This window comes from Lactuca saligna, chromosome 1 (genome assembly GCF_052625555.1).
Source record: "Lactuca saligna cultivar CGN05327 chromosome 1, ASM5262555v1, whole genome shotgun sequence".
Taxonomy (NCBI): domain Eukaryota; kingdom Viridiplantae; phylum Streptophyta; class Magnoliopsida; order Asterales; family Asteraceae; genus Lactuca; species Lactuca saligna.
Genome location: NC_136417.1, coordinates 50,715,795 through 50,733,500, shown reverse-complemented (window position 1 = coordinate 50,733,500; position 17,706 = coordinate 50,715,795). Strand labels below are relative to the sequence as shown.

Here is a 17,706-nt window from a genome sequence, read left to right as displayed (position 1 = left end):
GCCTAACCTAAATATGCGGCAGAGGAGATGGTTAGATGTGGTCAAGGACTATGATTGCGAGATCTTGTACCACCCGGGCAAGGCTAATGTGGTAGCCGACGCGTTGAGCCGCAGGGCGGAGAGCACTCCCCTGCGAGATGTATGTTTGAGATTGACCGTGATAGCTCCAGTTCTAGATGCCATTCGTGGGGCTCAGGCTGAGGCCGTGCGTCCGGAGATGCAGAAGAAAGAGCGGGTTGTTGGACTGGTTTCTGAGTTTGTATCAGATAGTCGAGGTCTTATGACTTATCAGGGCAGGATCTGGGTACCGTTTGTGGGCGGTACACGTGCTACATTGATGGAAGAGGCTCATAAATCAAAGTTTTCGATCCACCCCGGGGCCACAAAGATGTATTTGGACCTAAGGAAGGAGTATTGGTGGCCCTGTATGAAGAGGGATGTAGCGTGGTTTGTCGAAAGGTGTTTGACCTGTCGAAGGGTAAAGGCCGAACACCAGAGACCGCATGGCAAGTTGCAGCCATTGGAGGTTCCCGAGTGGAAGTGGGAACAGGTCACCATGGACTTTATCACCAAATTGCCGAGGACTGCCAGAGGATTTGATACGATCTGGGTGATCGTAGATAGATTGACCAAGAGCGCTCACTTTCTTGCCATCAGTGAGAGTTCTTCGGCGGAGAAGTTGGCGGAGATTTACGTGAGGGAGGTTGTATCTCGGCATGGGGTGCCGATCTCGATTGTTTCAGACCGCGATGTGCGGTTCACTTCCCGTTTTTGGAAGAAATTTCATGAGGAGTTGGGTACTAAGCTGCATTTTAGTACCACATACCACCCCCAGACCGACGGTCAGAGTGAGCGGACGATACAGACACTCGAGGACATGCTTCGGGCCTGTGTTTTGGACTTCGGGGGTAGTTGGGACACGTACTTGCCTCTGGCGGAGTTTTCCTACAACAACAGCCATCATTCGAGCATCGGTATGCCACCTTTTGAGCTGCTGTATGGTAGGAGGTGTCGGACTCCCATATGTTGGGGAGAGGTTGGGCAAAGAGTGATGGGCAGTACAGAGATCGTGAATCAGACGACAGAGCAGATACAGCTGGTCAGGCAGAGATTATTGACCGCTCAGAGTCGACAGAAGAGTTACGCGGATAGGCGTCGATCTGAGCTGGAATTTCAGGTCGGTGACTTTGTTCTCCTGAAGGTCTCCCCTTGGAAAGGGGTGATCCGGTTCAGGAAGAGGGGCAAATTGGGGCCCCGGTTTATAGGCCCGTTTCGTGTGATTGCCAGGGTAGGTCGGGTAGCCTATCGACTGGAGTTGCCAGCGGAGTTGGGACAGATTCACAACACGTTTCATGTGTCGCAGTTGAGAAAATGTATAGCCGATGAGTCGGCAGTGGTTCCACTTGAGGATATCCAGGTCGATGCGAGCCTGAATTATGCGGAGCGACCAGTGGCTATTAGGGATCGGAAGATCAAGGTTTTGAGGAACAAGGAGGTATCTCTGGTGTTGGTTCAGTGGCAACATCGGAAGGGATCAGAGATGACCTGGGAGCCGGAGAGTATGATGCGGGAGCAGCATCCGGAGCTGTTCTAGAATAGGACTTCGGGGGCGAAGTCCAGTTCTAGTGGGGGAGAGTTGTAACATCCGGATTTTTACCAGGTATCTTGAAAGTTTAAATTTTTGTTATTTGTGAGAGGGACTCGGCGAGTCAGAGCTCAGACTCGCCGAGTAGAGGCGCGGGTTTGAGCAAGGATGCGCGCTTGGACTCGGCGAGTCCAGGGCATGGACTCGGCGAGTCTGCGCTGTGTTGAGAAACCCTAAAACCCCGGGTTTGTGGCCTATTTAAAGGGCCTTATGGCCGACTTTGTGCACACCCAACCCCAGAGAGAGACCCTAAAGAGATCTAGAGCGTTTGTGAGGAAGGAGAGGCCAATCTTGAGCTTTTGTGTGTGTTGTTGCAAGGAGGAAGTGTTCAAGGCAAGAGGAGGCTGAAGAAGGTGCGACTTTTGAGGTCTTTGCGTTCATAGAGACTGTATTGAGGTATTATTCCCGAACCTTCTTCACTTTTGGTGTGGATTCTTAGTGTTAGGGTTTTCTAACCCTTTTTGAGGACGATTAAGTGGAGTAGTTGGTCCCTTCTCGAGTTTGTGCCTTGGATCTGGACCCAAAGAGGTCCAGAGACCTTAACCCATGAAGCTTTATGAGTTATTTTGGGAGTCTTGAGCTTGGAATGTCACTTTTGGGACTAAATCGCCATTATGGACCATTTAGTTGTTATATGAGCGTCAAGATCGTAACTTTACGTGGTTATCATGCTTGGGGAGGCCAGATCTATGATTTTATGGAACAGATCTGACCTTAGAAGTCGTTTTGAGTTCGTGCATGGCATGAACTCGCCGAGTCCAAGAACAGACTCGGCGAGTCGGATGAAGGTTGCCCGATAACCACTCAGCGAGTGGACTTGTCGAGTTGGGGAATGACTCGGTGAGTCTGGGAGAGTCAGGGGTCTGAGTTCAAGTTGGAACTCGCCGAGTTGTTCTTGGACTCGGCGAGTTGAGTCGTGGTAGCCCCACAACTCGTGCCAGGTGGAGCTCGTCGAGTAGGGAGAAATACTCGACGAGTCAAGGAAGGATTTCAGGGAAGTTGGTGCATGCGCATGAACTCGCCGAGTCGCCATGGTGCACTCGCCGAGTCCGGTCAAAGTTGACCGTTGACCAGCGTTGACCAAGAGTGATTGTTATAGTGTGATCAACTTCAGATTGAGAGAGAGTTAATTAGGGATGTGTTGTGCTATAGGTGGACTTCAGCTCGGCGGGTCGAGTGTTTAGTGATTTCAGGGTTACGAGTTACCGAGACACACCCGAGGTGAGTCTCCTCTCTATACTTTACCTTGAGTAGGTAACCAGAGTTATGTGATTGAGTAATTGTATGCTGTGTATGTTATGTGTTGTACTGCATGATTTCTATGTGATTTATGTAGTGCATGTTATTCAGAGCTAGAACCTGAGGGTTCAAGGAGTTTGGGTGCACGGACCCATAGAGTTATAGCCTCGAGTGGCTAATATGTGTTGTATGTGGTATTTTGGGGAACTCACTAAGCTTTGTGCTTACAGTGTTGATGTTATTGTTTCAGGTACTAGTGACGACCGCGGGAAGGCGCCGGCTTGATCCGTACACACACACGTTTGGAGATTTTTACATGTTGATCTTGGGGATTTTTGTACTAATGTGTTGAACAGTTAAATGGTTGTTTTTATGAGAAACAAAAAGGGTTGTTTTATAAATATTAATGGAATCATGTTTTAAAAAAAAAAAATTGGCTTTTAAATTCCGGTGTTACACTTGACATGAGTACAGCATACCATCCTCAGACGGATGGGCAAAGTGAGAGAACCATATAAACGCAATAAGACATGTTGAGGGCTTGTGTGATAGATTTTGGTAAATCTTGGGATACCCATTTACCACTAGTTGAATTCTCGTACAAAAACAACTATCACACTAGCATCAAAGTTGCTCAATTTGAAGCCCTCTATGGCAGTAAGTGCAGATCCCCTCTGTGCTGGGCTGAAGTGGGTGATACGTAACTAGCCAAGAACCAAGTACCCAAAAGTACATTAACCGAACCCGAGATCATTCGAGAAACCACAGAAAAGATTGTATAAATCCGAGAACGATTGGAAGCTTCTGGAGACAGACAAAAGAGTTACGCGGACAAACGAAGAAAACCCTTGGAATTTCAAGTTGGTGACCACATCTTGATAAAGGTCTCACCCTGCAAAGGAATGATACGTTTCAGCAAACATGGAAAACAAAATCAAAGGTACATCGGACCATTCGGGATTCTTGCTAGAATTGGTCTGGTTGCTTATAAACTCAAACTACCGCATGAACTTATTAACATTCATCCCACTTTTCGCATCTCTAATCTCAAGAAGTGTCTGTCTGACGAGAATTTTGTAATCCCCCTCGACGAAATCGAGTTAAACGAGAGTCTACCCTTTGTAGAAGAACCAGTGGAAGTCGTGAACAGGGAAATCAAAAGAACAAAACAAAGCCGTATACCAATAGTGAAGGTTCGTTGGAATGCCTAGCGGGGACCTGAATACACTTGGGAACGGGAAGATCAAATGAAAGAAAAGTACCCGCATCTTTTCTCTAGTCCATGAGTGGACGAAATTTCCTCTAACCGGGGGATAATGTAACAACCCATTGTTTCGAATCAATAAAAGTCAATGCGAGTCAACAAAATTCAAACATGTTAAAACAAGTCAAAACACATCAAATCTTAGGACAAATACTGTTATTATTTATTTATACATTTTACATACTTCGATATTGAGTAGTAAATCCCAAAATATGGTCGTAATCACCATTTGGTGATTTCATACAAGACCGAGAACCCTCGCATGACACCCCACCTCAGACCCTAATCAACTACACCGCAAACAATTTGGACCGAGAACCTCCACCGAAAACCTCGTGCACCAGGAACCTTCTTCGAACCACAAACAGCCTTGACCGCAAAGCCTTCTTGACCGAAATCTCTTCCTTTCTTGGCCGAAATCTCCAAACCAACTACCTTTTTCCTTCATATATAAGCAATAAAAAGGATCATTTACACACTTCTAGTAGACTTTTTCATCTCATTTCTCTCCCAAATTCCGAACGATTTCCTTTCCAACACTCACAGTGAACAAATTCTTCCAAATAATTTCAAGTTTTTGGTAAGTATCATATATACTTTAGTGTTAATATAACACTTATTAATCATTCATTTAACTAATTTTAAATACAATATCGTGTGTATAATATTAATAAGTTACGTTTGTTAAAACATGTTTTAACCCGGAAATCATCACAACCACATCATAACCAATCAAGAAAATGCACTCGAGGTGAGTTCGTACCCTTACATTTTCATGATTTTTCAGTGTTTTAGGGGGAATACAAGTGTTACACAAGAAAATTTGTGTTAATATCTAAATGTTTTCAATATTTTATTAATCATTGCCATTATTAAAAACATATATATTTATATATGTGTAAATTATATAATTAAGATTCAACATGCTTAGAATTGATAATTTGACTCCATTTCCTATTCCTTGTTTGGTTGTAGGCTAGGGGTAGAATTATTTATTCGACTGTCTATTTAATCATAATTATATAAATATTATATTTATATAAGTATAAAACCATTTAAAACTTGTTAAACAAAAATATTATGTTTGCAATCCGTTTTCGTATAAATTGAACATAAATGTTGAATTTCACTGAATAACCGTATCACAGATTTTACTATTTAAACTTACTGAATTATTAACAATACAAAGGTTTTCAATTTAGTGAAACACAAACATATAAACTATAATAAATATAGTTAATGGAACTTACATATTGCTTTTCAAAGTTTAGGTTACAATACGGAAAACAAACATATAAACTATAATTGGTATAGTTTATGGATCATATACACTACTTTACATATTAAAAATACCTTACGGAAAAAAAAAACATATAAACTATAATAAATATAGTTTAAGAGATATACTTACAGTTTATCTATTACAAAGTAACTTTTCAATATTCTACACGTAACCGTCAATATAGCATTTGTGAGATATACTTCACGTACTTATCTAAGTACCACCCAAGTCCTGAAATTATAACCAGAGTCTCCTAGAGGGAGAGCATGACACTTGTGTATAGATCTATACGGGACTGACAATCTCGCACCTTAACTATTCGCTACAGTTAGGCCGGAAGGCTCGAGGTGAAAAATGTTGTACCAATTTCGACGCCTGAACAACGTCGTGTTCAGGCCATCTTAGGTCATCAAGCATAGTTTTGATAACTCACAATTTGGTATTGAATAATACTATAAGTGAATGAACAAACAAACAACTTCACATAGTTTTATTAATTAATAAAACTGTAATACAATATCTTATAAATACAACTGGTGAATCCAAGCATTTGAAATTACACACTTTTCATACAAGTACAAATAGAAAATACTATTCCAGTGCAGAGAAAACATACTTACATTTTCAAGGAACAAATAACAAATTTCAGTTACAAATATGCTAATGAACTCAACAACTTAATTGTTAACACTCTTTTTTCAAAACTAATTGTATTCTAAGGAAATCAGTAAACAGGTATCCACATGTTTTAAGAAGACGGAGCTTCATGTATTTTAACTTTTGTTATACATATTGGTGTCAAGTATACATTGATTTGAACACGAACATAAAACTATAGTTTTTCAATGGAATGGTTGTTGTACTTTAATTACTATCATGCAATCGTTGTGATACTGTGCATCACGTCCTCTGCCCCCGAACGTTTCCGTCATTCCGGTTTGGGGTGTGACACATTCTCAGTAATTCTTATACATTTTTGTTCTCATACATTGTTTTTCACTCATTTTCATTCTGACAGAATACGACTCAACTAGCATTCTGACATAGTGAGAATAATAATAAAAAAGTCTATAATAACCTTATAGACTATTTAATTAGTGAGAATGTATGATAATGACAATAGTTATTTAAGATTGAACGTATTCATATTAACAAACAATATATTTTCTTTGTCATTCTCATAGAATAGCATTATCCAAACATCCACACAATAGATGCTAATCTACATTTGAACCTAACTCTCTCTCTCTCTCTCTATATATATATATATATATATATATATATATATATATATATATATGTGTGTGTGTGTGTGTGTGTGTATGTGTGTGTATGTGTGTGTGTCAATCCACAAAGAATAGCACAGTCCAAATGTAGATGCACATTAGATGTGGATCCATATAGAATAGCACAATAGAATAGATGTCAATCCACATTTGAGTGAGTTGGTCATAAAACAAAATATGAACTCATACATGAAAACCTAGAAGCGAATTCATTCTGAAGTAATATTATTGTTGATATTAATGACGAGTTTAATTAGTTTCCATACAAAATGAATTATAATTATGGATATCATTTAATATAGATATATAATTATGGAAATCATTTAATACCTAACTTTATTTGATTAAATAATAAATTAATTTTTACTAAATTCTTATTGGTGCACTTTAGCACAGAATAAGATATTAGAAACATTTGAACCTAGCTTCCTCTCTCTCTCTCTCTCTCTCTCTCTCTCTCTATATATATATATATATATATATATATATATATATATATATATATATATATATATATATATATATATATATATATATAGCATGCATATTTATAAATCAACAATTATATTGACTACGAACGCATGCTTATTCGCAGTTATATGACTTTGGACATGTATAATCAACTGCTGATTATGGAGTTCGTAAATTCACATGTTTTTTTAGTTTTCACAATAACTCAGCCATATATATATATATATATATATATATATATATATATATATATATATATATATATATATATATATATATATATATATATATATATATATATATATATATATGGCTGAGTTATTGTGAAAACTAAAAAAACATGTGAATTTACGAACTCCATAATCAGCAGTTGATTATACATGTCCAAAGTCATATAACTGCGAATAAGCATGCGTTCGTAGTCAATATAATTGTTGATTCATAAATATATATATATATATATATATATATATATATATATATATATATATATATATATATATATATATATATAGAGAGAGAGAGAGAGAGAGAGAGGACCATTCTAAGCTGATTTGGGGAATATATATATATATATATATATATATATATATATATATATATATATATATATATATATATATAGACAGAGAGAGAGGAACGTTCCAAGCTGATTTGGGGCCCGAGGCAAATAAAAAAAATGAGGCCCTTTAAAATTTAAAAATTAGTATTTTTATGAACATTAAGAGATTTTATAAATTAAAAGGCTATCATATACCTAGCAAATACAAAGACAATAAAATGAGAATGTTTTTTGTGCATTGTAGGTAAAACGTTTAAGAAAATATCAAATATCTTTTGATGTCAGTAAACTATAGGTTGTAAAATCCAATCATCTAAGGTATTGAAAAGAAAATTTTAAGCAAAAACAACCTCAATTGCACTTGTGCATATCTAAAACACATTGGCTATTGTCTTAAACTTACAAGTTCAGTTCAACAATTTATGGTGCTTTGAGCTCTTGAACAACAAACAAGGTGGGATAGAAAATGTTCTTAAACTTCCAATAGGATCCAAATTTTGAGCCATAACTACAATTTAAGAATTCAATCTACCCGAATTGTTATAAAATCATCAAACAAATAACCAAATGCTTAACTCTAAATTGTATAAGTCTCTTAGGCATTTTATCAAACATGTGGTGTCCATACCTACTAAAGGGAAGAACAAGCTTCAAGATGTCATTCTATCTTTCCTCAATAACGATTATATATCTCTCATTTAGCCTATTCTAGTACCTCTGCCTCTCTATAATTTTCAATACCTGAAAATTAACAACTTCATATTATGTACCGATATTCAGTTTTTATACAACCAAACGAACAAAGAAAATCACATACACAAAAGTGAGCTTCAACAGTTAAGCCCAATAGAACCTACAGACTACAACTCTTTGTAAGCAAATCCATCTTAAGCAACCAAAAATCAAAACCAAGTTTGCATAAGAAAAACTAACAAACTTACGATCAATATCGTTGAAGGAATTATCAAACAAGATGGAAGGTTGATTGACGATTTCTGGACTTTGATTAAACCCAAAAAAGCTTGATTCTTGAAGGATGGCCTCTGAACGAAGAATCGATGGTGTAGTGAAAAGTACCTAGAACTCTATGTGTAGTGAAGAATCATTTTAGAAAGGTTGGTTCTTGAAAAATGAGAGGTCGGTTTAGGAATCAGGAGAACGTGAAAATGTTATTGAAAACCGAGAAGTCGCTAAAACATTCAAAAACTATGTCAAACCAATTAAAAACCAGGTTCAAACTAAGATCTACCACTCTAAAGTTTTGTGGGCCTCAGTCATCTCAACTACAAAAAAAAATTAACAACAAGAATTTTATAGAAAATAAGCTAGCAAGAAGCTAGAATTACATGAGTTTGATACATTCTCGTGAAGGGTTAAGAAAACAATTGACCCAGTTAAAGAAATAACATTTTCTAGATCGGTATTTAATCCCTTCGAAGGCCAACATCTTCACCTCACTAGCCAACACACGGAAACTCCTAACCTTGCCATTAAATATCTTATCACGCCGGTAAGTCCTGATAATCCAAGCAAAAGCAAAAAGCACAACCGAAACAACCTTGCTTACGCACCCAGGGGTACCAGAACTGGACACACAACCGAAGAGGTCATGGCGAGAGCTGTTATCCACCGGAACCTGATTCCACCAATTGTTGATGGTAGCACGCACCTCCCTAACGACTAAACAATTCAGAATGAGATGGGACTCTGTCTCTAACAAAATGTTGCAAAGGGGACACAAATTCCTTAGGTTTTTGCTCCATAGTAATTGTATATGTACTAAAACTATATGTATAAATATTAACCGCAACTCACAGAGGGGGGGGGAGATATGGTGAGATCCGGGGCGTTCAGCCAACTTGCCCTCCCTCTAGGGTCGACCTCGAAGAGAGAATCAACTTATCTAAAAATGTTAGGAAAAATATTTTTCTTTAAATTAGTTGTTTTGGTAATATTGTTGTCATATTAATATTTTTTAGTATTAATAGTGAATTTTATAACGTTGTGTCTATTTTCGAGTTAATTTTTATTATATTTATTACTTTGGGGCCGGACCTATTTTTTCTTTTCGTCATGGGCCACTATATATTTGGATTTTGGACCGACCTGTGTGCACATAAATTTTGTAGTCATTAATCGTGTGTGTGTATGTATATATATATATATATATATATATATATATATATATATATATATATATATATATATATATATATATGGTTGGCATTTAAGATAGTGTTGGATGTAGAATTTACAGGTGCAAGTTTGTGAATTGAAGAAGAATCAACATTTGAATCAAACTACATAACATTATGGGGCTATGAACCTTTGGCCTTGTTTTTTTCTTCTATTTTAGTTGCAATTAGCCTTCTGATTTTTGAATTATAATATATTCATATCAATTAAAAGGTATACAACTATTGGTAGAAAATAATAAAGATAACATTTTGTTCTTTTTGCAACGAACTTAACCAACAAAAAGTCCTTTCCTGATCAACGTGAAACCAATAAATTTTCTCCTTAATAAATGAATGTTTTTTTGCCACATGTCAATCTTTCATTAGTTTTGACAATTGTTATTTTGTAGTATTTTTAAAATAAATATTATCCACTTATCAATTTTTGATTTGTTTTACTTTTTAAAATTAAAGTCATACTTATATATGTAAAGTATTAAAAATCATATATATTATATTAAATTACAATAAATACGCTTTTTTTTTTCTTATTTTAAAATGTACATTAAAAATTATTTTCTGCTTACATTTTAAAATGTACATTAAAAATTACCTAGTGTAAACTATAGTTTTTCTAAATTTGTTCAATATACTTATACAGTTTTAGAAAACATATTCTCCAAGTGTTGCTATTTTTATGTCTCTATTGTTAATCATGTCAAAGTATGCCTGTTATTTTACATTAGTTTACAAAATTTTTATATTATATCATCATCAAATCATACTATGAAGTATATGTCACAAATACTCTTAGAATTAACTTCGGTTCCATATTCCCATTGTATTATAGAGAGATAAATTCGATCATCTTTCTTTTTCGCATTGGGAACTGATATAGATGTATATTTCTATTTTATTGAAAAAAGAATTACAAATAAGTTCACTGTAGTGTACATTTTGTAGTACAAACCACTAATTATACTCATGGGTTCATGGGTATAATGTTAATACTCATATTAGTATTTGATTTGATCAGAGATCCTTGCACTTACCTGTCCTCGTACAATTTTATCACGACATCAATTAAGAATTAAACGTTAAGTGGTTTAAGACACATATGAATTCATCCTCGCCTGGAAAGTGAACATTCACACAATATGCATTGCTCACTTTCGTTTGTCTAAAGATATCATTTAAATGAAAATCATGTGATCTTTTTAAACTTTAGGGAAAAAAATTGTTGGGTGAGGATGTCAGTTAATAGATAACCAATCAAGGACCTTCAAATGAAGTTTTACTGTTTATTATTTTTATCAAAGATAACTACTATACTAACCAGGGTTGTTACATTAATTTTGAAGACTCGGAAGAGTAAAAATGGGCCTCTAAATACACTTTTTTATAAATGGAATATAAATTTGTGGTGAATTGTAGGGATGTGCGTGATATCGAGTAATGAATTGGGTGCAAAAACAAAACCGAGTATTGAACCAAATATAATAGAGAAATTAAATATTCTCCTACATTTTCTTGCTCATCCTTCTACCATATCAAATGGTAACAAATGGATTAAAATATTATTAATTTCATTAAATGTGTTATTAAATATGACACATGTACATATTAATGATACATTTAATGAAATTGATAATATTTTAATCCACTTATCAATATGATAGGAGGATGAATACGAATAAAATGTAAGAGGCTATTTAATTTCGCAACATAAAATATGGTACTGAGTGTCGAACCAATTATACAAATATAATAATTCGGAACCGAGTCGAGTCAGGTTAAGATTTTCGATATATTGCTCTCTCTTCTAGTGAATTGTCACGAGGGAAAACTAAAAAGGAAATTAAATTAATAACAAATGTAAAACGCAAATTCATAAAAGTGGGACTAAATATATAACTTAGGTAAACTGATTTAGTTAAAGAAATTGGAAGCTATGTAGATAGTAAAGCACAGACAATAAATTGAGGTTTAATGAGTAACTTAGAAGTATCAATCATGTTAAATCAACAAGGTAAAAAATAATGATATAAGGAGTATGTATAATCATATTAAATCAAGTTCGCAAGGTAAAAAATAATGATACAACAACATTGACACTCGTGCAATGTCATTTCACTATAAGAAATTAGAATATTACCGACGACAGACGTCGCCGCTAAAAGTAGCGTTTGTCACGCTAATAGTATTAGCGGCGACAGGTCGTCGCTAAAAGGTCGCCGCTGATACTTTTTCACTGATAATCAAAATGTCGCCGCTAAAGGCATGTTGCCTCTAATAATCGAGCGTCGCCAGTATTGGTATTTTTTTATATCACATTAAAACTGGAAAAAAAAATGTATAGGAAAATATAAAATCTGTTATGATATTAATTAATCTAATCATACATCATTCCATTCCAAAATATTAACCCAACATTCGTTTAGAATACTCATCCAATTTAACATAATACCAAATACCGAAAATACTAGTCTAAAATACTTACACAAACAAAACATATAAAAATCCTACAACCAGCTACTCGTAATCATCGCTCTCCTTGTTTCCTCCGGTTTCATTTTGTTGTGGCAACGAACGAAACCAATCTTCAAGTGCGGCACTACATGACGGATCTTTTAATTGTTTGAAGCATTCACAACTACAAATAAAACAACATAGTCTTATAAGTTAAACCAAGATTATAACATTCTATATACAAAATATACGTTCCACATACAAACAAAGTACAAAATAAAGCATTGTACAATAACTAACAATTACCAAACTACAAAATACTATTATAGCATTGTACTTTCATAAACTAACAATTACCAAATTACACATATTGCATATAACACATTATAGCATTGTACTATAACTAAATATTAGCAACCTACAAAATACCATTATAGCATTGTACTTTCATAAAATAACAATTACCAAATTACACATATTGTAGGTAACATATTATAGCATTGCACTATAACTAACAATTATCAAACTATAGAATACCATTATAGCATTGTAGTTTCATAAACTAACAATTATCAAACTACACATATTGCATATAACACATTATAGCATTGTACTTTTTTTTTCATTTTTTCCATTATAGCATTGTACTTTCATAAACTAACAATTACCAAACTACAAAAATACCAATATATCAAACTATAACCAAACTAGCAATTACCAACATATAAACTATTATTAAACTAACAATTACCAACATTTGAAACTATTACTAAACCAACAATAACCAACATTTGAAACAACTGCCAAAATTAAATAGTTTTGTCACCTGTGATTGTATTAGTGGTTGTTCCTCGTCGTACATTGACACAATCGTATAAGGTTTACGCCCGATGCCTCTTATATGGCCTCGTCGAACACCCAATATTCTTTCAAAACAATTTTTTGTATCCTTTGGTGTTATACCGCTAGCTTCAAAAGAAGCTTGAGTTTGTTGACTGATCTCAAGGAGTAAAACATTCTGTGTTTTCAGAAAATGATAAATATCATAAAAACTAGATTACTAAATACCCCCTTGACGATATAAACACTTATATGAAAATACAAAATAACCACTTACGTATTGTTGCTCGACTGCAAGACTACTAAATACCCCTTGACGATCAATGTTAGCCTTATGAAATGATTCGGTTTGAGTGATGTCCTAATTAACATTAAAAATTAGATTAATTATACTTTAAATAAACAGTTAAATATATCATAGCTTACTTCTTTGAAACATGCACTGTTATACGAGCACGACCCCCCCCCCCCCCTCTGTTTATAACTTGTCGTTGTGCACAGACTCGTTTGTTTGACACCGAACGCTTTAAACTTTTGGGAGTTTAAATATGTTCGACTGCTTGCGCCTAATTTTCACATGACATATCATCGGGGCGGGCGCCGAGAGGGGGGGTGGCTAATGCCCTTAGGATATATGTAAGCCCCCTAACATTCTGAAAATTAGTATGCACTTTATTTTTCAGCCTCTATAAACTATTTGTTAATTCTCATCAATGCTCTGCAACAACTGAGCATGCTCGGGATCCAACTTAACCTTATCCAAATACAACTTATTCTATAAATATAAAAAATTTAGTTAATTAAATATCAATCACAACTAAACTTAAAATATTATCCAATTTACCTTTAGATGCATGACGGTGGCATTCCTTAAAGTAGGAGAAACATTTTCCCAACCAAATATGTTCAAAGGGATGTTCATACACATATACCTCCCAATCTCACGGGTAAACCAGTTACCACGGTTCTCGATAGGGGTATATGTGAGCTCTCTGTAGAAATACAAATCCAGGGCCTTTCCCTTGTTTGCTCGTGTCAGCTCTGATAGATAGATGTTTTTTGCTATGCCTGTTCTCCTTTTAGAAAGCTTGGTTGAACAATATAACTAAAAATATTATTCACGATAGCTTATAATAAATGGATAAAAATAGCTAATAAATATATCATAATAAGACTTACCATCCTGTTTGTGTTGTCCATGACCAAAGCCTACTGGAGGTGGTGGATTGTAACACCCGTGTTTCTGGGCTAAAGCATTAATAATGGTGTAATAGTCTAGGTCAACCTTTGTAACTCATTTTGAAGAAATAAAGATGAATTATGTGTTTTATGCTTAATTATTTTAATTTAATAAACTAACAATAAAAAAAATAAACATCGAAAATAAATTTTAGATAAAGCTGATTATAAAGGAAGTTGTAGTGGTCGTGACAAGGATTCCGGATATATAAAGAAAATCGAAATCCAAGTTATAACGATGAAGTTATGAAACAAATATTGGTGACTTGTTAGCCAAAACAATATAAACGAGAGTTGATATACTCGTAAATAAGAATCCATCTATTATAAATTTAGATAGGTCGTGAAATAACATTTATTTAATAATATTTGGAATTCGTATATTATATATACAAATTTTATTTTTTTGATAAATACTTTATTCATTATAAAAAAAAAGGCTCAATAAATTAATTAAACAAATATTATATGTCTAGTTATTAGATTTAAAATATATTCATATTAATAAAATAAACTAAAGCTTATATGATTAATATAAATAAATAAATGTTTTGATCTAAAGTCATTCTATGCATTAAATTATCTATATGCATATAATAAGAGAAATGTGAAGACGTTTAATATATATATATATATATATATATATATATATATATATATATATATATATATATTTGTTGTAAATTATTGAATGATACCAATAATTAGTGAATTGGTAAAAGATATCATGTCATACTATTTATATTACGTATGATAGGTAGTTTTGTTGTATATATATAACATGCTCTTGTAAGAATAAGGTGCAACAATTTCACAAAAGATAAAATATCTGATATCTTTCTAAATCTTCTTCTCCATCAAGTTTCTTTACGTATGTTATTTTAGTTTATTTTTTAACATATCTTAATCACTTTGAATTCATAACACGTTATCATCACGAAAGCTCTTATCAAAGTTATTAACCAAGTGGAAATCACATATATCTTAATCAAGGTGTGTATTACTTAGTAAAACAATATTAATTATAAAAACCCCCCATCATATTAAAATAACAATAATACTAATGAATTAATAAAATTATACATTATGGACTACTAACAATTTTTTTTATTTCTGATACTAACATTTCTTTATGTATTCTAATTTTTATCTATACTAACATTTACATTATGCAACTAATTTTTATTTATGCAAACTAACATTTACATTATGCAACTAACTTTTATTTATGCATACTAACACTTAAATTATATTTATTTATACATGTCAATGTTTATTTATATTTTAGATACTCTTCTTAATTTTATTTAAACATTTACTAATATTTATTTATGTTTCTAATTATTAAATTATGCCAAGTAAGGTTATGTATTGGTTATAAGTGTTATTAGATGATTTATAGAATACATATACACACAACAAATATATATATGTAACGGTTATAAACAGCAAAAACAACGGCTATATTTTTTTACTATAAATAAACATCTTTACCCTGTTTATTTTACCCACAATAAATATTTTCTCTTTTCTATCAAACAAATCAATTTCAAGAAATCAAGCTTCAAGATGATTCACCCTTTTGTGATAATCATGACTATAATAGTCATGTTACTTCTCATTCCAATTCTTAACATCGAAGATAATATGGAATTTCATCTACTTTTAGGCTTGTATACAATATTAGCTTTACTGCTTCTTTTTTGTGTAATATTTATTGAAACAAATGGATTTTAATTTTAATTTTTTTTATTTTGTTTAAAATTTATAGTTACATTATGTCCAACATTGCAAAGCTCGAGTTTGCAGCACTTGAAGTTAGTGGGAAAAACTATGTGCCATGGATGATAGATGTAAAAATGCATCTTGAGTCCATGGGAATCTCAAATGCTATATACGAATTTAATAATTGCTTGGCACAAGACAAAGCAAAAGCACAAGTTTTCCTTCGTAAGCATATTGATGAAATGTTGAGATTTGAATATCTTGATGTTACTGATCCAAGTATTCTCTGGAATCTTTTGAAAGAAAGATTTGATCATCAAAAGGAAGTTATACTTCCAAATGCTAGAGATGAATGGAGAACACTAAGGTTTCAAGACTTCAAGAAAGTGAATGAATACAACTCAACTTTGTTCAGAATATGTTCACAACGCAAGTATCATGGACAAGAAGTTACTGATGAAGATATGTTGGAGAAAACTTACTCCACATTTCATGCGACAAACATTACATTGATGCAACAATATCGAATGCAAAAGTTCACAAGATATTCTGAACTAAATGCATTCCTGCTTGTTGCAGAGCAAAACAACGAGCTCTTGATGAAAAACCATGAATCTCGTCCAACAGGATCAGTAGCACTTCCTGAAGCAAATGCTACAAATACTGATGGTAATCGAAACAATACACGTGGATGAGGGCGTGGTCGTGGCCGAGGACGAGGCCGTGGCTATTTTAATCGAAACCAAATCCATAATCAAAACCATAATTTTGGTCGTGGACAAGGTAATAATCGTGGTCGTGGCCAGAAAGGATATAATTACCAATCTTCACAAAGAAGCAATGTCCATACACAAGATAAGACCAAAGGGTCAAAGCATGATGTTGGGACGTCACAAAAATCAGATGGTTCATGTTATAGATGTGGTAGCACAGGCCATTGGTCAAGGACCTATCGCACACCTGCACATCTTTGTCAACTTTATCAAGAGTCCATTAAAGGAAAAGGAAAAGAAGCAAACCTCATTGATAATGTTGAATTCACTCCGCTAAATGTTGCTGATTTCTGCAATGACATGGAAGACATAAACTAAAAAAAAAAAAATCTATTATTGTTCTAGTAAAACTGTTTTTCCTTCGTTTGTTTTTTTTTATGTAATGCCTTTCCTTCAATAAATGAATTTTCTTTTTTAATAATAATTATTATTATGTTTATTCACTTATTATTCCTTTTATATGTGAAGTTTAATATGAGTCCAACTGAAGCGCAACACCAAGAAAAGATTGGAGATCTTTGTATAGCAGATAGTGGTAGTACACATACTATTCTGAAATCAAATAAATATTTTTCAAAATTAGTACCAACAAAAACAATCATACATACAATATCAGGTCCTGCAGACATGATAGAGGGAACCGGGAAAGCCCATTTTATATTACCAAATGGTACAAGTTTTTGTATAGAAAATGCTTTATTTTCTCCAAAGTCTAATAGAAACTTACTCAGTTT

General features: G+C 33.8%; 1 protein-coding gene across 1 annotated transcript; it reads left to right on the top strand.

The window, feature by feature from the left end:
- Positions 1-16,067: 16,067 nt before the first annotated feature.
- Positions 16,068-17,290, top strand: LOC145006182 (uncharacterized). The gene is made up of 3 exons (XM_078965282.1): positions 16,068-16,147; positions 16,246-16,868; positions 16,983-17,290. The coding sequence occupies exons 1-3, from the start codon at positions 16,068-16,070 to the stop codon at positions 17,288-17,290; spliced, it is 1,011 nt and encodes a 336-aa protein (XP_078821408.1).
- The last annotated feature ends 416 nt before the right edge of the window (positions 17,291-17,706 follow it).